Raw genomic sequence first — 24236 nt, 5'->3', positions numbered from 1 at the left:
ATGGGTAGGGGCAGGTGGCTGAGCAGTGGGAGCTGGGGTGCTGGGTCCTCTCTGGGGCTGCATGGGAAGCATCAGCCAGATGTGACCACCTGTGAGGTCCCTGGTGATGCTCTTCACGTGTTACATTAGGAGGTGACCTCTGAGTAACTTCACTGTCATGGCTGATTCTGAATCTGCCCAAAACATTTGGACCATTTACTTTCTTGTAGAAATGAGTGATTTCTCTGACTCTGCAGCACATGTGTCCAAACCCTTTTGTCTTTTATAGTATACATTGGGAAAACAGGTATAGCTGGGCAGTGGTGGCACACGCCTTTAATCCCAGCACTTGGTAGGCAGAGGCAGGCGGATTTCTGAGTTTGAACCCAGACTGGTCTATAGAGTGAGTTCCAGGACAGCCAGGGCTACACAGATAAACCCTGTCTCTAAAAAACATAAAAACAACAACAACAAAAAACAAAAACATACATTATTAATATTTTCACCTGTCCATTTTTAACTCTTTAAACATCCATTCCTTTAAGGTAAAATTTAATTAAGGTTGCTGTTTAAACTGGTTCACTTTATGTTTATGCAAGATGAATACAGAACTGCAGTGAATGCATAATTCTTTGCGGGAACTTCAGTAAAGAACTGTGAGTTCATTCTATCATTTTTTTTTCTGGTTTATTTTTGTAGCAGAGTGAGGTTCTTAACATGTAACTTTTGCTTTCCTGAATCTCATTACATAAACCGAGCTGGCATCCAGCTCAATGACATACACCTGCCTGTACCTCTGTGATTAAAGACATGAGCAAATATATGCAGCTGGCCCATCACTTTTGTAGTTAGTAATTGTTCATCCAGCTTTTCAGATGTGTGCTTAGTACAGTTGATCTGTTTCCCGTGCATATCCCTCTCAGTTGCCATTTGTGTTGCAAGGCTATATCCTATTCAAGGGTTCAGGAGTGACACAGGTGAACCCTGTGTCAAGGGTTCAAGTGTCAATATTTCAAGTTTCTTCTAAACTGACATGGTGATTATATTATAATTTGTGTGTCAGCAAATAAGTGGAGTAATCACGTGAATTATATGATTATATTATCTAGGAAGCATAACTTTACTTTGTAGTGATGTCAGTATCAGGCTTTGTGTTGTACACTTGTATGTGATATTTTAGGAAGCTGTGAGTTTCGATGATGTGCATGTGAGCTTCACTGCAGAAGAGTGGAATTTGTTGGATCCTTCCCAGAAGAATCTCTACAAAGATGTGATGCTTGAGACCTACTGGAACCTCACTGCTATAGGTAAGACTGTGAATTTTCTTTTGCTTTTCAATGTAAAAGAAAAATTATTTCTGGGTTACTGGTGATCATTTCTTATTTCAGTAGAGAATAAATAATATTGAATTGAATAAATCAGGTTCATTGCTGTGAAAATTCAGTGTAATTTGAATTTTTCCTAATTTCAATACCATATCATTCATTTTCTGGTACCTTGGTTTCAGGCTATAATTTGGAAGACCATAATACTGAAGAACAACAACCTCAAACTTCTAGAAGTCATGAAAGGTAATTTTAATATTTAAGCTAATACAAATATGCCTGTGAGAAAATTTTACTATGATCTGGAAGCTTTAAAGTAAAGCAAGTGTGTAAAATATTAGTCCATTTATTGTAGCTATAATTATAATACTCTCCCAAAACTATGTACCTCAATGTCAGTTATCTGATTGGTGTTTGCAAGGCAATTCCATAAGAAAGAGGAGAAAAAACAATGCCTTAAGTGATTCCTTTATTTGATTTGTATCTCCATTAAAACCATATTGTGGAACTACCAATTTGTATAGTCTCATAATATTTAGATGTTGCACATTGCATAGTGATAAACATGTATTCATAGCCTTCTAATAAGCAAATACTCCATGATAAAGTTGGTGATACTCATATTCTTGTAGTGAAACTTTTAAGTTTATTGTGCAGTCCGTTTATGAGAGTCAAGAATGTTGTCGTGGAGGAACATTAATCATGTCTACAATGAACAAAAAGTCAATGTGTGTGAATTTGGTATGGAAACCCTTCATTTGTTCTTCCTTTTTAATGGGTGTATCAATTGTCAGAATGAATGAAACCCTGTGAGAATAGAGATACTAAAAGGAACAACCTTCCTCTATCTACTTCAGAAAAATGAGAAGATTTGTAGTATTCTGCCTTTGGTATACTTTCTGAATATGATAGACATTTGCAATTAATTGGTTTCTTGACTTTACTAGGAATATCCCCAAGGTCACACTGCAGAAAATCTCTATGGGTACTAGAAATATGTAAATTCTTTTGTTAAACCTTGGTTCACAGTGCTGCTGTTGTTTGATGTACACTGCAGAATGAAAAATCAGTGTTTTAATGCTCTGAGTTAACCCATATTTCTTATACCATGTTAAAAACATCATATAGAAATCTCATATAGATAAAGTATTCTGTAAATGTGAGCCATGTAATAAATATTCTTACCATCACAGGTATTTTCAAAGAGGTAAAGCAACCAACAGTGAGGAAGTACAGCAATGAACATCAAAGTGATAAAACCTTAAGATTTAAGTGTTCTTTATTATTAAACCAACTGTAAAATTTACTCATATTGGTAAAATGATTGATCAGGCTAATGGAATGTAAACATGTGCCCATTACTGTTGCAGGCATGAAAAAAGTTACACGGGAGAGAAACCTTATGAATGCAATCAATGTGCTAAAGCCTTTTCAAGTCACAGTAATCTCCAAAGACATAAAAAAACACATACAGGAGAGAAACCTTTTGAATGCAATCAATGTGCTAAAGCCTTTTCATGTCACAGTAGTCTCCAAATACATAAAAGATCACATACAGGAGAGAAACCTTATGAATGTAATCAATGTGGTAAAGCCTTTTCAAGTCACAGTGGTCTCCAATATCATAAAAGAACACATACTAGAGAGAGACCTTATGAATGTAATCAATGTGGTAAAGACTTTTCATGTCACAGTAACCTCCAAAGACATAAAAGAACACATACTGGAGAGAAACCATATGAATGTAATCAATGTGGTAAAGCCTTTGCAAGACCCCATCATCTACAATATCATAAAAGAACACATACTGGAGAGAGACCTTATGAATGTAATCAATGTGGTAAAGTCTTTTCATGTCACAGTAATCTCCAAAAACACAAAAGAACACATACTGGAGAGAAACCATATGAATGTAATCAATGTGGTAAAGCCTTTGCAAGACCCCATCATCTACAATATCATAAAAGAACACATACTGGAGAGAAACCTTATGAATGTAATCAATGTGGTAAAGGCTTTACAGAACAAAGTCATCTCCAAATACATAAATCAACACATACTTGAGAGAAACCATATGAATTAATCAATGTGGTAAAGCCTTTGCAAGACCCCATCATCTCCAAAGACATAAAAGAACACATACTGGAGAGAAATTGAAGGTCATGAATGAGGTAAAGCGTTTCCAGGACACAATCATCTCTGAATACACAAAAGAAAATGTGGAGAGTGAAACCTTATGAATGTAGTCAATGTGGTAAAGCCTTTGCATGTCACTGTACTCTCCAAACACTTAAACACACGCTTTAGAGAAACCTTAACAAATGTAATGAATGTGGTAAAGCCTGTGCATGTCTCTGTAAAGTTTGAAATGATTGTTGATGCTTGTCACATTTGTTTTCTCATAATAAATAACCTTGAAAAACTCAATGTCAGTGTGTTGGGTAAGATCATACAACTTATTTGCAGTCACAGATTACTTTTGATATCATTGATGGTGCTCAAAGACTATTGTAATATACAAAGGCCTTAATAGATTGATTACTTACTAAAGAATTTAGTCTTCTATTGAGATAACAGAAAGTATAATAGAAATAAACTCTGGTGATTTAAATATGCTTGACCCTAAGAAATGGCAATATTAAGAGATTTGACTTGTGGGAGATGTTTCCTTTTTGAAGGAATTGAACTCCTAGGGTGGTGGCCTTTGGAGCTCAGGCCAGCAAAACACAGACCCTCCTATGACTTGGCTGGAAGACAGTCTCTTCCTGAATGCCTTTACATGAGGATGCAGAACTCTCAGCTCCTTCTCCAGCATCATGGCTGCCTGCATGCTGACATTCCTGCTATGATGGCAATGGACTAAACATTTGAAACTGTAAGCCAGGCCAAATTAAATATTTGCCTTTAACACAGTTGCCTTGGTTACAGTGTCTCTTCTTAGCAATGGAAATTCTATCTAAGACAGAAGTTGGCACCCCAGATTTAAGTATTGCTATGATAGGACTGACCATGGTTTTTTGTTTTGTTTTATGGAGCAATGTGGATTTTTAGACTTTGGATTTGTATATGCAATAAGGAGAACTTAATGGGCCATCCTAGTAGGAGTATGAAACACATATGTACTGAGGGTGATTTGAACTTTGTGTAAAGTTTTTATGATGGTTTGCAGAAGAACGTTGCTGCTTTTGCCCTTGTCTGTAGAGTGTCCTTGAAGATAAGGTAAAGAGGTTGATGTTCATTGCATTGACAAAGGAGGTCACAGTGAAGCCAGCAAAGCCTTTGACCTATGTTTAGTCTCATGATGATTTGAACAAGCATAGTAATATTAGAAAGAAAAAATATAAAATGTTAGGTCAAAAGAGAAAATCTAACCAGGAAGTTGAATGAAGCTAAATTCTGTGATCGATGATATTAAATGTTTTTAAAGGAATGGTGACATTAGTGCAAGATTCCATCCACCTAAACTTATGGATGTGAAGTTATATGAAGGAGAACTGTATTGTGTTAGGCATTATTATTACCTAGTTGTTGTTTTCATGTAGACACAAATGTTACCAGTATGTGTGAAGTTGACAATTAATGGATTGTGATTACTATTCTGGGTTATCATTTCGAGATCTGAAATAAAATACTTAAGTACAGGCATGGAGTATATTCCTTAAATCCCAGATAAACATCAAGCAGATCTCTTATTCAAGTCTTCCTGGTACAGAACAGTTTTAAGTAAGGAAAAGTTTAGGTATGGGCAAGGTGTTACACATATATTTCCCAGCATTCAGGAGACAGAGCCATGCAGATCTGAGTCAAGGTTAATCTACAGAGCAAGTTCAAGGACAGCCAAGCTTAGGCAGTGAAGTTGTTGAAAAATAGAAAGCTGGTGATGATGTAATAGAAGGGGCCATGTTCCAGCCCCAGCAGCCAGAGGAACTCAGGAGCTTTTTTCCATGTGGCTCTGCTTTTAGAGGCAAGAACAGAAGGGATGACTGAGACAATTGATGCTGGTTGGCTGTAGTTAGAAAATTAATGGAGATCAAGAAGAAACCGGCATCACTGAGGTGAAATCTTCTGGTAAGTGGCCATTGAGAGATCACTGTACCTTGATATCTGTCCCATGTGCAGTCACCAAAGATAGACGCCAATATGGATGTCAGAAGTGCATGCTGACAGGAGCCTGATGCAGCTGTCTCCTGGAAGGTCTGCCAGAGTCTGACACATCCAGAGGCAGATGCTCACAGCTACCCATTGATCTGATCAAGGGTTTCCATTGAAGAAGTTAGAGGACTGAAGGAGCTGAAAATGTTGGTGGCCCCATGAGGAGAGCAACAGTGCCAGCCAACCAGAGCTCCCCAGGGTCTAAGCCACCAGCCTGGGAGCACAAAGGGAGGCACCCATGACTTCAAGTCTATACTTAGGGGAGGATGGCCTTTTCAGGCATGGGTAGGAGAGGAGATCCTGGTCCCATGAAGGCTGAACACCAAGCAGGGAGGAATTTGAGGATGGGGAGGGGGAAGTGGTGGGTATTGCGTGGCACACCCTTGTGGAGGCAGGAGGGGGGATGGAATGGGGGGTTCCTGGGTGGTGGTGGGGAATGGGATGAGGGGATAAAATCTGAAATGTATTTTAAATAAATAAAAATAAGTAAATTAAAAAAGAAAAGCATTGATTCAATTGTCTAGCCATCTGATAACGTCACTGGGTTTATAACATGGTATAATTTTGTTATTTACCACAGTCTTATTTTGGAAAACTTACCAGGTGAATAGCTATCAACAAAAATCATTGGAAGGAAAACATCAATGTAGTGTATCCTCTAATCCCAGCCACACAGGTTGTGTGATGGTATGCCAGTTCAAGATCAACCTAAGCAACTTAACAAAACCCCACAGGGAAGGAATATTTATAATAGTTTCAACTCTCTTGTGGTGCTGTTAGCATGAAACCAACCCCACTTGTAGAAATTACATAGCAAGCAAGTTACTACAGCTACCTGCTTATTGAGCCTCTTCATCCCCCAAAGGAAATAACAGCAAATCTGACAAGAATCTTTTACAGCACTGCCATTATCTATGTGACCTCACAGTCTGTTAATAATGACAAGTAAATTGTAGCTTTATAGGAAATATCTGTTAAGTCACTTACTAATGAACTTTAAACAGTTCTTGTCATTGAAATCCTTAGAGGGAAATAGTCAGTATGGAGCCTTAAGCAGTAGAATACACATTTATAGTCACCAGCATTTCTGAGATAAGTTCCTTACCTAGTGTCCATGGAGAGGAGCAATGCTCTATTCCAACCCCTGCTGTTACTGATATTAGCAGCAATCAAAACTTTGATTACTAATCCCTCATTACTTCCTCTCAAACTGCTCAGTTTTCATCTTTTAAAGCTTTAGGACTGTTGTACAGCCGTGAGACCTGATGGCAGTACCTCCTCAGCCATCTGGCTCAGGGCAGAAGGTACCTAATACAGACTACAGAACAAAAAGTCACACATAAGTCAGCGCAGACTAGTATGAGATCTTAAACAGCAAACGGGTAAAGAAGACATGAGGACAGCCTGAATGGCAGCAAAAATTGTTGTTTCTAATTCCAAATTAAATACTATTGGCTTAAGGAATCAGAAGCTTTATGTTTGTCTTTGTGTCTTTACTTGTTCCTAGCATGTGAGTCTCCTTTAAAAACATATTTTGGGGGCTAGAGAGGTGGCTTCAGTGGTGAACAGAACTGGCTGCTCTTCCAAAAGACCTAGATTCAGTTTTCAGGATCCACATAGTGACTCACAACCATTTGTAACTCCAGTTCCAGCATATCTAACACCTTCTTCTGATCTTCATAGGCATATGGTACACATACATACATGTAGGCAAAGCACTCATACATATAAAACAAATCTACAAACACATAACCACAACCAACCCATGTGAGAAAACAACTACCAACAACAAACCAATCCTTCCCCTGCCTCTCAGGCCTTGGCATTTCTATACCCTCAGAAAAGTTCCCAGTTTCCAAAACATCATACAACTGAAGAAGTTACCTGCAGTTGGCAAAATCACGGCCCTGCTATAGTAAGAGTCAAATCACAGTCAGCTGCTGTGGACAATCTGAGGAAGCTCCATATCCCTGGACACCTGGGATTAAAGTGAAAGCACATTCTTATAATATTTCTGTGTTTTTTAAAGAAATTCAGCCAGGCAGTGGTGGCACACGCCTTTAATCCCAGCACTTGGGAGGCAGAGGCAGGCAGATTTCTGAGTTCCAGGCCAGGCTGGTCTACAGAGTGATTTCTAGGACAGCCAGGGCTACACAGAGAAACCCTGTCTCAAAAAACAAAACAAAACAAAACAAAACAAAAAAAACAAAAAACAAAAACAAAAGAAATACAAATTCCAAAATTCTTCCTACAGAGAAATGCTGTAGTTAACTGAGGTTATAAACCAAATGTACGTGTAACAAATATTTACAGAACATTTTACCCTACCACAAAGAATATGCCTTCTTATCTACACCTCATGAAACGTTGTCTAAAATTGATCACATATTTGGAAACAAAGCAAATCTTAACAGATACAAGAAAGTTGAAACAATTCCATGAATCTAATCAGACCACTATAGATTAAAGTTGGGTATCAACAAAAACTTACAAATTCACTGAAATTGAACAACCTTCTATTAATTAAAATAAATCAGTCAAGAGAGAAATCAATGACTTTCTAGGATCCAATGAAAATGAATATACAACATGTGCAAGCTTATGGGGACACAATGAAAGCTGTTCCAAGAGCCAAATTTATACTAATAACTTAACAGCATACCTGAAAGTTTAAACCAAAAGAAGAAATCACACACAGGCAGAATACATAACAAGAAATATTCAAATTGAGTGTTGAAATAAATAATATACAAACAATACAATAAAAATAATCAAGGAAACAAAGAGGATTTCTCAGTCTTACTGATTTTTCTCAAAGAACAATACTCCCCCATAAAACCAGTCAGTCTACCCAAAAACATATAGGAAAACAAAAAATAAAAACTGAAAATAATGGAGACAGAAGGCTCAGAAGATGTGAAAGCACATCATTTTTAAGCTTCATTTGTTATTTTTAGTTCAGGATGCTCCAGAGTTCAAGGAGAAAGTTTCTCTTTCTTGAAGAAACATATTTAAAACCACATATAATGGCTTTTAGTTGAGCCAAGTGCCTCGCTTCCTTTACCACACACAGGATTATTAGATCCTCCTTAAAATTGACTTCAGAGCTTTTTTGAGGAAGCCTGAGGTGCCCAAGACCTCTGATGAAATACTTTGTACAAAAGAGCCTGCCTGCTTTTTCCTTATTTCCACAACAGCAGTGTGTATCCAATTTTTTTGCAACCTACTTTTAATAAGCCTTCAACCTCTCCTCCAGCCTACCACCCAGCAGAGGTAGTGGACGACAAAATTTACCAGGATATAGGGAAAGAGGACCTGTTCAGGGAGTGATCTTGATTTTTTGGCAGCAGTTCAGTACAGTAGCAAACACCAAACACTGTGCAGCAGGGGCTTCACAGGCAGAAAAGCAGGAGCATAGTGGAAACCTTGTGGCAGTGGCTGTGCGGACTCAGGAACTCCTGCTCAGGCTGCAACAATGCTCCCTGGCTCTGATGCACAGCAGCTTATCCTGCTGGCTGGAGACCTGGCTCTCCCACTGCCTGCATTGCCTGGTTACAAGAGGAGGGACAACTATGTCCAAGCTGAGCCAGCAGGGGAAAAGTGCCTGTGGAGGACCTGCAGGGACAAACTCAGTCAACCTCATTAGAGCAAAGGGTCCAACGTGTTTTTTTCCTGCAAGTATGGCACCCCGAGCCCATTTGCTTTCATTCCATGACTTAATTTGAATGGCTTGTATTTCCCTTCATAATTTTTTTTAGTTTTTTTCTCTCTGTTTGTTTTCTTTCTTCCCTTCTTTCTCTCTCTTTCTTTCTTTCTTTTTTCTTTCTTTCTTTCTTTCTTTCTTTCTTTCTTTCTTTCATTTTTTCTTTCTTTCAACTAAGCTAAAGAACCAGCAATTTGATATTTTTAACCTAATATTTGTTGTGGCTTGTGTCATGCATACTTGCACATTAATTTTTTTTCTTAAATGTCTCACACTTTAATAAGATACATTAGTTTAGCTCAATCTGTGATCTGGGGTCTTTCAAGGCAGGTTAATGTCGGGCGAGGGAGAGGGGATCACCTCCAACTCCTGAAGCTTGTGCTTCAAACTTAAAATGCTTATTAATTTCCAAAGTTTTGTCAGTGTATGTGCATGTGTCTGTGCAGTATGTGCCACAATTTTCAGTTCTTTGTTTCTACCATGGGTTCCAGGGGTTGAACTCAGGTAATCATACTAGTCCAGCAAGTTCTTTTACCTGCTGAGTACCTTGCTGCTATTGCACAAGTGTGTGTGTGTGTGAGAGAGAGAGAGAGAGAGAGAGAGAGAGAGAGACAGAGAGACAGAGAGAGACAGAGAGAGAGACAGAGAGAGAGACAGAGAGAGAGCATGCACGCACATGTGTAATTTTCATATATGTATTTACTGTATATCAGGCCTATTTCTGCCTCTCAAAGCATTATCCATCCTTTTCTCACCTCTTCTCACCATTTCTTTTCATCTCTCAGGACAGTTTTACTTTGTTCATGTCATAGAGACATTCATATTTTTATACATCTGTATAAAATGGAGGAATACATACACACACACACACTGAGTGAAACAAACTTAAAAGTAAAAAATAAATACATGCAGTCTTTTTGTTCAGTAATCAGTATTCATTAGCATATGCTTTTCTTTAATTTTTTATAAAATTTATATATAAAATTAATGGGCAATCACCTTGAAATTTTTCCGTAATGCTGATAATAGCTTTCTTGATGATATCCTTGGGGTTTTCTTAAATCTTACTATACTATCTGCAGATAAAAATGGGTTACTGTGCCTTTTTTATTCTTATACCTTTATAAGTATCAACAAAAGCCTTCAATAGAGTATTGTACGATAGACTATGGCCCAATGTCAACTTTTATTTCCTACTAGTGACAGGTCTTAAAATATCACATTTCTCCATTCTTACCACAGCAGAATGCTGTCTATAAGGGTGAGCTCCACATAGGAGGTTCAGTGGTCACACTCAACAAATAGAGAAACAGAAGAGTGGTGTTGTTGCGACCCCTATTGGCCAAAGGTAGTTATATACTTTTCCTTAAGAAAAGGACTTTCAGACTCATAAAAATGCTGAAGGCACTGAACACCGTTAAACAATTCAGGTCAGTGTCTTCGGTCTAGTCCAATGGAAGAAAGCCTCGAAATACCCAGGTAAAAATTCTTAATCTATAAGTCATGTCAGATGTCGTGAATCATCTACGCTAATAGCATATTTTATAAAATGCCACAGTAGGCACTTAATTGTTTGTGATTGTAGGACACGAAGAAGAAAGTGCCTGTCATGGTGGTGGCCCACTGTTAGTTCAAGAGCCCAAGCAGGAGCGCAGAAGCAGGTAAATGTCAGGGAGTAGAACATGCTAGTTTACATACAGAGTTCCAGGCTAAATACAAACAGAAACAAACCTTCGATTACCAAATGCAATTTTCAGTAATTGACACCAAAATGACCCTGTCATTGCGGATGTGTGTCCATTCTGAGTGCAAAAATGTAAGATCAAACTTTATCATGCCAACATTTATGAAAAAATTAAACTGGAGACACCAGGCAGACTACAACAGCAGTAATGGTGCTGGAGAGATAGCTCAGCAGTTAAGAGTACTGGCAGGTGTACCAGAGGTCCTGAGTGCAATTCCCAGGAACGACATGGCAGCTCACAACCATCTACACTGAGACCTGGCGCCATCTTCTGGCCTGCCTGCATACATGCAGACAGAATGCTTATATATAATAAATCCTAAATAAAATAAAACAGGGCTAAAGAGATGGCTTAGTGACTGCTCTTGCAGAGTTCCTGAGTCCTGGCAGTCACATGGTGCCTCACAACCATTTGTAATGGGATCTGATGCCCTCTTCTGTGTGTCTGAGACAGCTACAGTGTACTCACATACATAAAATAAGTAAACAATTGAAAAATAAATAAAGTAAAAATACATTTGGAAAGCTATGTGTATCTAACATAAGAAGTACAACTACGCCGGGCAGTGGTGGCACATGCCTATAATCCCAGCACTTGGGAGGCATAGGCAGGTGGATTTCTGAGTTCAAGGCCAAGGCTGGCCTGGTCTACAGATTGAGTTCCAGGACAGCCAGGGCTACACAGAGAAACCCTGTCTCAGGGGGGAAAAAGAAAGAAAGTACAACTACTTCTATCCTACATAGATATCCAGGGTGGGTCCTACAGTGTCCTTCTCTACCTCTTCAATAGCTGAGATCAGTCTCACTTATTAAGCCTAGAATGAATAACATGTTTAAGGACTTCATAGAGATTTTTTAGTCAGTATGCAGCTTTTGGTAAGAAGTGCTGTTTTTATTTCTACTTTGCATTTTTTAAGATACAGTGTCTTGTGTGTTGGAGAGATGAATCAGCAGTTGAGACTGCTGACTGACTCCTTGTTCAGAGGTACTGTGTTTGATTTCCTGCAACCTTAGGGTGGCTTACCACCATCTGTAATGGGATCTAATACTCTGTCCTGGTGTGTATGAAAACAGTTATAGTATCCTCATATAAGTGAAAAAAATAAGTGTCTAAAAAAAGAAAGTGTCACTTCTCTATCCAACCAGCAGACATGACCAAGTTCTTCAACGCAGTTTATTCAGGATCCTTTACCATCCTCTCTCTCTGGAAGTCCCTCTCCTCCAGCCCCTTAACGGGGCTGCACAATAGTTCTGCACTATCCTCCTCCCCATAATTACCTCTCTTTAAAGACAGATGGAATGTGTTCTATGGGTGTGTGGGGAGGTGTGGAGGAAGGGGATGTTTCAACAGGCTCATGCCTCCTGCTGAGATATTTCTTCCCCTGGAGGGACCATGTCTCATGCTGAGACAGCTCTTACCCATGAGGAACCCACCACAAGACAGTACAGTATAGAATATAGTTTATTCAGGGCATGGTGAGGGGAGGTAAGAGGTAGTAGAGGCAGAGAAAAGCAGAGAGAGGCAGAGTAGAGAAGTAGAGGCTGGGCATGAGCATGTGGAGAGAGAACGGGGAAGGGAAGAGCCCAAGAGGGCCAGAGAAAGAGAGAACAAAAGGGCAAGAGATCAAAAGAGAGGAAGGGGCAAGTAGCCACCTTTCCAGTGGGTCAGGACTACCTGGATTTTTCCAGGTAAGTATGAAGTGGAGTTTAGACAGAAAGCTAAGGAATAGCCTGGGCGTCCTTCTCTTGTAAGTCAGGTTGATACCTCCAGTGCACACTGAGTACTGGGCTATGGAAGCTGTTCACCTTGATTACATGAAGAAGAAGGGAAGTGCTGTGAGGAAAGCTCAGGTAAGGTCTGGAGTCAGGTCCTGGTAACTGCAGGACCATTGCTCTCAGAGGGGAGGAGCAGGCAGCTGAACAGCCAGAGCTGGAATGCTGGGTTCTCCCCCAGGGCTGGGTGGGGTGAGATTCCTTCAGAAGGATATGTATACATGCTAATGGAGTACAAACAACTTCTGAGATCTGGAAAAGGTCTGTTCCTGCACCGGAAGCACTCTTTAACCTTGAGGAGTGGTAAGACTCACTGGCCAATCAAGGCTCCCAGGCAGACCTGCCAATCAGAGAAGGAGGTGGGTTCTTCCGGGTGCCATTCTGCAAGTCACTGTGCCTGTGCAGGCTTGAATGGTCATCTGTGTCCTGCTCTGAGCCCTGCTGTGGGTGCTGTGTGGAGACCTCAGGGAAGCTCTGTAATCAAGTCATGGTGAGCACAGGATCACCGCCCACAATGGGTAGGGGCAGGAGGCTGAGCAGTGGGAGCTGGGGTGCTGGGTCTTCTCTGGGGCTGCATGGGAAGCATCAGCCCGATGTGACCACCTGTGAGGTCCCTGGTGATGATCCTCACATGTTAGATCAGGAGGTGACCTCTGAGTAACTTTACTGTCATGGCTGATTCTAATTCTGCCCAAAACATTTGGGCCAGTTGCTTTCCTGTAGAAACACAGGTGGTTTCTCTGACTCTGCAGCACATGTGTCCAAACCCTTTTGTCTTTTATAGAATACATTAAGAAGACAGGCATAGCTGGGCAGTGGTGGTGCACGCATTTAATCTCAGCACTTAGGAGGCAGAGGCAGGTGGATTTCTGAGTTTGAACCCAGCCTGGTCTACAGAATTAGTTCCAGGACAGCCAGTGCTACACAGAGAAACCCTGTCTCAAAAAACAAAAAAAACAAACAAACATACAAAACCTGTTTTTAAGAAAACAGGCATAAGTCTAACAGATCCATTTTCATACATAACTTGTTTTTGTTTTGTTTAGTTTTTGTTAATTTTTTTCTGTTGCAGTTTCATATATTACTTTATTTTTTACGTTTAGTGTTTGAGTATTATGTGGTAAAGGGACTTTTTTCTCCAATCTGTTGGGTTTTTTTTGGATGCTTCTTGCACATTAACAGGCATCTTCTTTGGTTTAGGAAATTCTTCCTTTATGATTTCATTGAAAATATTTTCTAGACCTTTGGACTGAACTTCCTTTTTCTCCTATTTCAATTATCTGTAGTTTTCTTTTCTCACATGTTGAAGAATTTTTGGCTGTTTATTGCCAGGAAACTTTTAGTATCCACATTTTTTGGCCAATGTATTCATTTTGTCCTATTCATTCTTAATATCTGAGACTCTCTCTTCCTTTCCCGTTCTGTGGGTGAACCTTATCTCTGTAGTTGTCAGTGCACAGGCAATTTCAATGGCCTGCTCTCAGGGACTTAGCAACTGCTTAAGTCATTCCCTGCCTCCATCACCTGCTGCTGTTGTCATGTGTGCTTTATATACACGGACCACCAGCTGCAGCTGCTGTCTATGAGTGTACCCCTTTTCAGTTCTGTGCACATGCCCCATCTCTATTCTCTTTTTTTACTTTCAGGTCTCTCTCTCTTCTCTCTGTCTGTCTGCCAGTCTGCAGGTCCTCTTTCCTGCCTCAATGCCTTCCCCAGGTTCTCACTCATCTCCCTCTTCCAAACAATGTCTTTTTTGGTTTTTGAGACAGGGTTTCTCTGTGTAAGCCTGGCTGTCCTGGAACTCACTCTGTAGACCAGGCTGGCCTTGAACTCAGAAATCCACCTGTCTCTGCCTCCGGAGTTCTGGGATTAAAGGTGTGCACCATCACCGACCGACTAATCAAAATCTTTTGTACCATATCTGTTGCATGTTTTTATTTCTCAGGACCTGCTTTGATAGGATAGCTTGGATTTCTCGGTGACATATTTTCCTGGTTGTTATTTATTATATTCCTATGCTGGTGTCTAGTCCTCTGGGTTTGAAGTGATTATTGATTTAGGTATTGATTTCTGATTTGTCTTGCTTGGGTGGAAATTTTGTTCCTGGGTTACTGTTTTATGTCTGGATTTACAGAAAAATTTGCCTGAGTTTTGCCTTTTTTACTGGTCTGTTTATTGGTATCCTCAATAGGGAATGCTGGGTAATGTTGGGAGCAGGGAGAAGAGGTGGGAAGGAAGAGATGATCTTAGCAACCACAGGGAAACATAGTCAGGACAGAGGTAAAGCTGCCTCTGGTGTTTAGTACAGTGCTAGGGGAAACTGTGATCATTGCATCTGGGATAACAGACAGTGTGGTAGATCTATAGAACGCTTACCTGTGTCCTGGCAGGTAAAGCATGTGGTTGAACAGGGACCCTCTGCCCAAGTGGGGCTGAGACACAGGGATGAGGCAGGAAAGGAAGGGCAGGTGGGCATTGTCTATCTTAACTATAAGATGATGCACAAGGGGAGAGGCAACTTCCACTGGTATTCTGTCTCAGAGTAAGTGCAACTGATATTAGGATCTGCAGTAACAGATAGTGAGGTAGGTCTTTGGACAAAGTACCTTTTCTACTGTCATGCATGGCTTGTGGTTGAACAGGAGCATCTTTCAATAATAAGGGCCTCGGGCACAAAGATGAGTTTGTAAAGCCCAATTAATTCTGTTTCTGAGAGTGCACAAAGTCCACTTGAGCAAACATCTTATGACAAGCCCACCTTGTCAACAGCCAGTCAAGGTACAACTGCAGGGTTAAGCTACATATTGATAACTAATACACCTTACAGAGAAAAAGTTAGTCTACCCATCAGGGTTGTCAGATGGTTTTTTGCCCCTTTTATTGGTTTCTACAGATTATGCCAGACATGTAGTTTTTAAAATATTAAGTTGCTGACCTGTATGTTAATGCCCCAATCTTGCTGTAACTACAATAAATACTCAGCACCTCTAGAGTCTCATTTTGGTCTCATGTGAAGGTGACTGGTGAGAATCCTTATTACAGAGCTCATAATAAAACCCTCCATGTATTTGCATTGAAATAGGCTCCTTTTTGGTCATTGTGCTCTCTGTGGCTTGGACATAACATCTTGGTGCATTGACCCAAGATCCTCAGGATTCCCACCTAAAGGATTGAAAGGCCGGTTGTTAACATGAACCATTGTTGTTTCTGTGTCAGTGGCTTCTCTACCAGATTTGTGTGTGTGCCTTGGTTTTCAGGTTTTTCTTGAGTATATGTGGAGAGAGATGACTAAAGTGAAAGTGGATTCCTGCTACAGTAGATACACTGGAAAGTCGTTGCCCCAAAGTGCTTCAAAGATGTCCAGAGCCTGGTATAGTGAACTGTGTGCCTCTGGTCTTAATTTCTAGGAAGCTTAGAGCAGACTTGGAACCCTGCTACAGGGCTCACAGCTACCTGCCTGTCTTCATTTTCTCCAATGTCCAAGTGGAGGAATCTGCTGGGTAACCTATACTGTACCCTTGTGGCTGTCCCTTTTTTTTGTGTCACTTTGTTATTCTCTCACTGAGGAAATGAGACAGACTCCACCCTAATCGATTTAGTTACTAGGCCCACACCTTGGGTTAAATCTGTCTTAACGACAGGACCTAGACCCATTGACTAGTGCATGACAGACAGCTCTTTGAGACAGCATACAGGGCAAAATCAGGCTCTGCCTACCTTATTTTACAGGGTAGAAAGACAAAGACCTCATTTCCCACCTCCTGAACTACCCTCTGCCCAGGTCATATGTGACTCTGTGGTTTTGAACTTGGAGCTGTCATAAGATGGGAGGTTGTTCTTCATTGATTGTCACAAATTTAGCATATCTTCCTTGGACCAGAGATCCTGTCCTTTGTTGGTGGTCATTTGTGTTGTGTGAGACAATCCGCTTTTCTGTCCACCATCCAGTTGCTTTAGCCACATCTTTGGTAGCACTGGCCTGGGAACCCAGGGTTAAAGACGCCTCACCCCAGGTCAGCACAGCCTCTGAGGTCCCCATCCCAATGTATCCTTCCCTGCTCTGAGCCAGGTGCCCTCCCTATTTTGTCCTTCCTCAGCCACAACTCCAACTCCCTCTTTTGTTGCCAGGGGCTCCTGTAATTGATATGGTTAAATCATTGGTTTTGTGTTGTAACAACTTCCTCATTTATTATTGTGTCTGTGTTATTGTAGTTTTCAGTTCTCAGCATTTCACAGCTACAGTCATCTGAAGGACCCTCAATTGAGGGCATCCCCTCATCAGAATGGCTGTTTGCTGTGTCTGTGAGAGATACTGTTGATGGTTGATTAGGAAGGCTCTTCCACTGAGGGTGGCAATATTCCTAAGCAAGTGGTCCTGAGCTGGATGAGAGAGCAGGCTGAGCATGAGACAGTGACCAAGCAAGAGAGCAATCCAGGAGATAGTGTTTGTCCATGCTTTTTGCCTTCAGTTTCTAATCTAAGCTTTCAAAATGATGGGCTGTGATCTGACAGAATCATGTACAACAACCACTTATTACCTGAGATGCTTTTGCTTAGAGGATTCAATCACAGCAGCAGAGTAGCAAGTTAGAACAACAACATGGTATCAAAGGGTTATTTTGTTGCTGGACAGAATCTATATTGTAGATTGCATTCTTGGGGACAAGAATAAATTTTGGGTATAAAGGTTTTTGGATTGGTTGATGTCTTTATCTCTCCACTGGGGGTCCTGCCTGACTGCAGATGTGGCCTCTTCAGCATCCATATTTCACTGCTATACATCTCAGCTAAGATCAAGTCCATAGTATCCTTGTCATCCTCCAATTCATGCTCTGGCACATCCTAAATATAAACCCTGCCTTCCCCAGGCAGCTGTAGATTTTGATTCATTTTTCCCCTCTGGCCCGCTCTTGTCTCTCGCCACACCTGTTGCTGCTTCTACCCGATTCCTCTTTCTTATCTGCTCTCCCATCCAGTTCTCTCTCTTCCATCTGCCTCCTATGATTTCTTATTCCCCCTTCTGAGTGGGAATAATTCAACTGTTCTCATTTGGGCCTTCCTTCTTGTTTAGTTTCTTTGTATCTATGGAGTATAGTGTGGGTTTCCTGTATTTTATGATTATTATTCACTTGTGAGTCCATACATGCACATGCTTTTAAGTCTAGGTTACCTCACAGAGATGATAGTATTTAGCTGTATCCATTTGCCTGCAAAATTCTGATGTCATTGTATTTAATAGCTGAATAATATTTCATTTTGTAAATGAACCACATTTTCCATATCCATATTTTGGTTGAAGGGCATCTGGATTCTTTCCAGTTTTAAGATTTTGTAATTAAAATGGCTATGAACTTAGTAGAGTCCCTACTCTAAGTCGCCTGTCTTCACAGACTCTCTACTGTATCTTCTGTTTGTCCTTTGAGAGGATGTGGGCCCCTGGGTACCCATGATGGTGTGTCAAGTCTGTATTGGGTTATGTGCATCCTTGCTACTGAAGCCAGAAGTGTCAGCCCAGTGAAAGGAACAGATTCCAATGATAGACAGCAGCTTTGGAACAGCTCCTGCTACAGTAGTTGTAGGACCATCATGAAGACTGACCTGCAATCTGCTACTTAAGGGCCAGGGTCCTTTGTCCAGCCTGTGTGTGTTATTGTTTTTGTTTCAGTCTCTGAATGTCCCCAAGGATCAAGGATAGTTAAGTCTGCTAGTTTTCCTGTGGAGTTCCTATCCTCTTCAGGGCCCTCAATCTTCTCCCACACCCTTCCATTAGAGTTACCAAGGTCTATGCAATGTTTGACTGTGGATCCACTACTGCTTCAGTCAGATTCTGGGTGGAGCCTCTCACTAGACAGTTATGCAATGCTCCTGTGTGGGAGCATCAAAGAGTATCCTTAATAATGTCATGGATTGAAGATTGTCCATGTATGTCTCCAATTGAATGAGTTTTCATTGGCCATTCCTTCAGTCTCTGCTGCAGATTTACCCCTGAATTTCTCTTAGACAGGACAAATTTTGTTCTGGGTATCTCAAGTGTTGTGGTTGAATCTGATTTTTCAGCTTTCTTCTCATGCTCCCATACATTCCCCATTTTGACTCTGTCCCTAAATCACATAAGATACTGTGCACACATTTGCTGTTCAATGCTATGCTATTTTGCAAACCTGGTGGTTTTATATTTTAACTTTATTCATTCTGTTTTTCCTTTTCTAGACCAAATTTCCCTGTGAAGCACTTCTTGTTCTAATTGTAGATATAGAAACCACATAAGCCACCTGACATATTTTTGTTAAGTAGGCACATGATTTTGTGCTGCTCTTAGTCTACATCTTTCATTTTGAAATTCAGCAAACTATATACATTATATTCTATTTCTCCAGATGGCTTCTGCTCACATCATTAATATTATCTGATTCTTTAGAGTCATTGAATTGCAGGTGTATGATGTTCTGCCTCACTCTTGTGTTTCTTCTGAAATTTTGGATAAATAAGTGTGTTATACGTGTGTGCATGACTATGAATGTATGCCTCATCTTTACTGTTGTCAGAAGATGGCCTCAGAATTTATGATCATGAAGAAATGGACAGGTGTTGGTCCACATGTGTATGTCAGAAATTGACCACCATTATGTGGAAGACCAGCAAGAGCTTTCAACTCCTGAGCTATATCTTCTGAACTACATTCTTTATTTCTGATCAACATATACATTACTAATATTTTCACTTGTCTATTTTTAACTGTTTAAACATATATTCCCTTCTAGTAAAATTTAATTAATTTTGCTGTTTAAACTGGTTCACTGCATGTTTTTCAAGATGAATACAGTACTGCAGTGAATGCATAATTCTTTGCAGTAACTTCATTAAAGAACTGTGAGTTCATTCTGTCATTTTTTTCCTGCTTTATTTTTGTAGCAGAGTGAGGTTCTTAACATGTAACTTTTGCTGTCCTGAAACTCATTGCATAGACCGTGCTGGCATCCAGCTCAATGATATCCACCTGCCTGTACCTCTGCAATTAAAGACATGAGCAAATACACAAAGCATGCCCATCACTTTTGTAGTTAGTAATTTTTCATCCAGCTTTTCAGATGTGTGCTCAGTACAGTAGATCTGTTTCCCCTGTATATCCCTCTCAATTGCCATTTGTGTTGCAAGGCTATATCCTATTCTAAGGGTTCAGGAGTGACACAGGTGAACCCTGTTTCAAGGGTTCAAGTATCAATATTTCAAGTTTCTTCTAAACTGACATAGTGATTAAATTAAATTATAATTTGTGTGTCAGAAAATAAGTGGAGGAATCACCTGAATTATTTGTTTATATTGTCTAGGAAGCATAACCTTACTTTGTATTGATGTCAGTATCAGGCTTTGTGTTGTATACATGTATGTGATATTTTAGGAAGTACTGACTTATGATGATGTGCATGTGAACTTCACTGAGGAAGAGTGGAATTTGCTGGATCATTCCCAGAAAAATCTCTACAAAGATGTGATGCTGGAGACCTACTGGAACCTCACTGCTATTGGTAAGACTGAATTTTTTTTTTGGCTTCTCAAAATAAGGGAAAACAGTTTCTGGGTTACTGATGATCATCTCTTATTCCAATAGAGATCAAGTAATATTGAGTTGAATAAATCAGGTTCATTGCCGTGAAAATTCAGAGTAACTTGAATTTTGCCTAATTCCAATACCATATTATTGATTTTCTTGTACCTTGGTTTTAGGCTATAATTTGGAAGTCCATCATACAGAAGAACAACATCAAACTTCTATACTTCATGAAAGGTATTTCTTGGGGGGAGGGGGTTTCAAGACAGGGTTTCTCTGTGTAGCCCTGGCTGTCCTGGGACTCACTCTGTAGACCAGCTGGCCTGGAATTCTGAAATGTGCCTGCCTGTGCCTCCCAAGTGCTGGGATTAAAGGTGTGTACCACCACCGCCCGGCCATGAAAGTTAATTTTAATGTTTAATCGAATACAAATATGCCTGTGAGGAAATTTTAATATCATCTGGATGTTCTAAAGAAAAGCAAGCGTGTAAAATATGAGTCATTTTATTGTAACTATGATTATAATATTCTCCCAAAACTATGTACCTCAATGTCAGTTATCTGATTGGTGTTTGCAAGGCATTTCTGTAAGCAAGAAGAGAAGGAAACAATGCCTTAAAAGATTCCTTTAATTGATTTGTATCTCCATTAGAGCTATGTTGTGGAACTACCAATTTGTATAGTCTCATAATATTTAGATGTTGCACATTGAGTAGTGATAAACATGTATCCATAACTTTCTAATAATCAAATAGTCCATGATAAAGTTGGTGACACTCGTATTCTTATAGTGAATTTTTAAGTTTATTGTTTTGTCAGTTTATGAGAATCGAGAATGTTGTTTTGGAGAAACATTAATCATGTCTACAATGAACAAAAAGTCAATGCATGTGAATTCAATGTGGAAACATTTCATTTGTTCTGCTTTTTTAGTGGCGGCATCAATGGTCAGAATGGATGAGACCATGTGAGCATAGGGATACTAAAAATACAACCTCTGTCTATTTCACAACAATGAGAAGATATGTAGTATTCTGCCTTTGGTAGACTTTCTGAATATGATAGGTGTTTACAATTAATTATTTTTATGACTTTACCCAAATTCACACAGCAGAAAATCTTTATGGGTACTAGAAGTTTGCAGTTCTTCTGTTCATCCTGTTTCACAGTGCTGTTGTGGTGTGATGCACACTACAGGGAAAAACTAAGAATGCAATCAGAGTTTTAATGCTCTTAGTTGTTCCATTTTATTCTGACCTATGAATGCATCTCATATAGAAAAAGGATGTTATAAATGTGAGCCATGTAGCAAATACTCTTACCATCACAGGTATTTTCAAGTACAACCGTGAACATCAAAGTGATAAAAGTATAAGATCTGAGTGTTCTTTATTATGAGACCAACTGTAAAATTGATTCATAATGATAAAATGATGGATCAGGCTAATGAATTTGGTAAAGCTTTCACATGTGCCCATTACTGTTGCAGGCATGAAAGAAGTCATACTGGAGAGAAACTTTATGAATGTAACCAATGTGGTAAAGCCTTTTCATATCACAGTCATCTCCAAAGACATAAAAGAACACATACTGGAGAGAAGCCTCATGAATGTAATCAATGTGGTAAAGCCTTTTCACATCACAGTAATCTCCAAAGACATAAAAGTACACATCTTGGAGAGAAGCCTCATGAATGTAATCAATGTGGTAAAGCCTTTTCATGTCACAGTAGTCTCCAAAGTCATAAAAGTACACATCTTGGAGAGAAGCCTCATGAATGTAATCAATGTGGTAAAGCCTTTTCATGTCACAGTCATCTCCAAAGACATAAAAGAACACATACTGGAGAGAAACCTTATGAATGTAATCAATGTGGTAAAGCCTTTTCACAACACGGTAATCTCCAAAGTCATAAAAGTACACATCTTGGAGAGAAGCCTCATGAATGTAATCAATGTGGTAAAGCCTTTTCACGTCACAGTAGTCTCCAAAGACATAAAAGAACACATACTGGAGAGAAACCTTATGAATGTAATCAATGTGGTAAAGCCTTTTCATGTCACAGTCATCTCCAAAGACATAAAAGAACACATACTGGAGAGAAACCTTATGAATGTAATCAATGTGGTAAAGCCTTTTCACAACACAGTAATCTCCAAAGTCATAAAAGTACACATCTTGGAGAGAAGCCTCATGAATGTAATCAATGTGGTAAAGCCTTTTCATGTCACAGTCATCTCCAAAGACATAAAAGAACACATACTGGAGAGAAACCTTATGAATGTAATCAATGTGGTAAAGCCTTTTCACAACACAGTAATCTCCAAAGTCATAAAAGTACACATCTTGGAGAGAAGCCTCATGAATGTAATCAATGTGGTAAAGGCTTTTCAGGTCACAGTCATCTCCAAAGTCATAAAAGAACACATACTGGAGAGAAACCTTATGAATGTAATCAATGTGGTAAAGCCTTTTCACAACACAGTAATCTCCAAAGTCATAAAAGTACACATCTTGGAGAGAAGCCTCATGAATGTAATCAATGTGGTAAAGCCTTTTCACGTCACAATAGTCTCCAAAGACATAAAAGAACACATACTGGAGAGAAACCTTATGAATGTAATCAATGTGGTAAAGCCTTTTCACAACACAGTGATTTCCAAAGTCATAAAAGAACACATACTGGAGAGAAACCTTATGAATGTAATCAATGTGGTAAAGCCTTTTCACAACACAGTAATCTCCAAAAACATAAAAGAACACATACTGGGTAGAAACCTTATGAATGTAATCAATGTGGCAAATCCTTTACAAGTTCCAGTTATCGCCCATATCATAAAAAACCCATACTAGAGAGAAACCTTATGAATGTAATCAGTATTGTAAAGAGTTTACACAACTGGCTCATCTCCAATATCATAAAAAATAAACATACCAGAGAGAAACCTTAGATATGTAATCAATGTAGAAAAAAATCATTTATAATTGAAAATTCTCCAAAGACATAAATGTTCACATACTGGAGAGAAACTGTTTGAATGTAATTAATATGGTAAACGCCTTTTCAGAAAATTTTGTCTCCAAAACCATAAAACAACCCATATTGGAAAGAAACCTATGAATGTAATCATTGTGGTGAAAGTGTTAAAAATTTTCAAAAACTTCTAGCATGCTGAGCGGAACCAAGAGTACAGGTCAGCTCATTCGTGAACTCTGTGTTTCAGAAATTTGGCTGACCACAAGATGGTTGAGTACGAATAGGCTGTTGAGAATAGCCTATACAGAATATTCTCCCTGACTGTTACTTAGACCCTGTCACAAACTGAATAATGGGCTGGGACTTTCCACAGGTGCTTTCCAATAACCCTCCTTGACTCCCCCTGGATTATGGTTTTTTCCTTGTGGTTTTACCTTTAAATTCCCTCTGCCTCCAAAGCTCAGGGTCAAACCCCACAGACCCTGCATTGGTTCCAGGTCTTGACCTCAGCATGCTGGTCAAAATATACCTCTTGCTGATTACATCAACTTCTGTGTCTTCTGAGTTATTGGATGACCATGAATTCCTGAGGCTTGGGTGGGGGGAGTTCCTCCCTTTTGTGAGGACTTTATAGTGGTAAAAGTCTTTCCATAAAGATTTTTTCCAAAACATAAAAGAACCCATATTGGACAGAACTATGAATGTAATCTTTGTTCTAAAGCCTTTGCATGTCCCACTAATCTCAAAAACATAAAAGATCCCACATTGAAAGAAACCTCATGAATGTGATCAACGTGGTGAAAGACTTTTCACAACGTTAGCATCTCCATTACTATAAAAGAACAGGTACAGGAGAGAAACCTTATGAATGCAATCAGTGTTGTAAAGCATTTGCAAGTCACAGTCACCTGCAGTGACAAGAGACATCACGTGCCAGAGAGAAACCTGCTTAAATATTAACAATGTGGTAAAGCCTTTGCATGTCAGAGTTCTTTACACCCACTCAAAGAAATCACACTGGAGAGAAGCCTCAT

The 24236-nt window shown here is 39.6% G+C and overlaps 1 protein-coding gene across 1 annotated transcript; it reads left to right on the top strand.

The window, feature by feature from the left end:
- Window positions 1–23176, top strand: LOC143433982 (uncharacterized). The gene is given in 10 exon segments (XM_076928151.1): window positions 1–14; window positions 1171–1286; window positions 1487–1550; window positions 2675–3381; window positions 3384–3448; window positions 20082–20202; window positions 20402–20462; window positions 21715–23060; window positions 23063–23151; window positions 23153–23176. Coding segments are annotated over 10 exon segments (2607 nt in total).
- The last annotated feature ends 1060 nt before the right edge of the window (window positions 23177–24236 follow it).

This window comes from Arvicanthis niloticus (genome assembly GCF_011762505.2).
Source record: "Arvicanthis niloticus isolate mArvNil1 chromosome Y unlocalized genomic scaffold, mArvNil1.pat.X SUPER_Y_unloc_2, whole genome shotgun sequence".
NCBI classification, from domain to species: domain Eukaryota; kingdom Metazoa; phylum Chordata; class Mammalia; order Rodentia; family Muridae; genus Arvicanthis; species Arvicanthis niloticus.
This window is presented reverse-complemented; position numbering and strand designations above follow the sequence as displayed.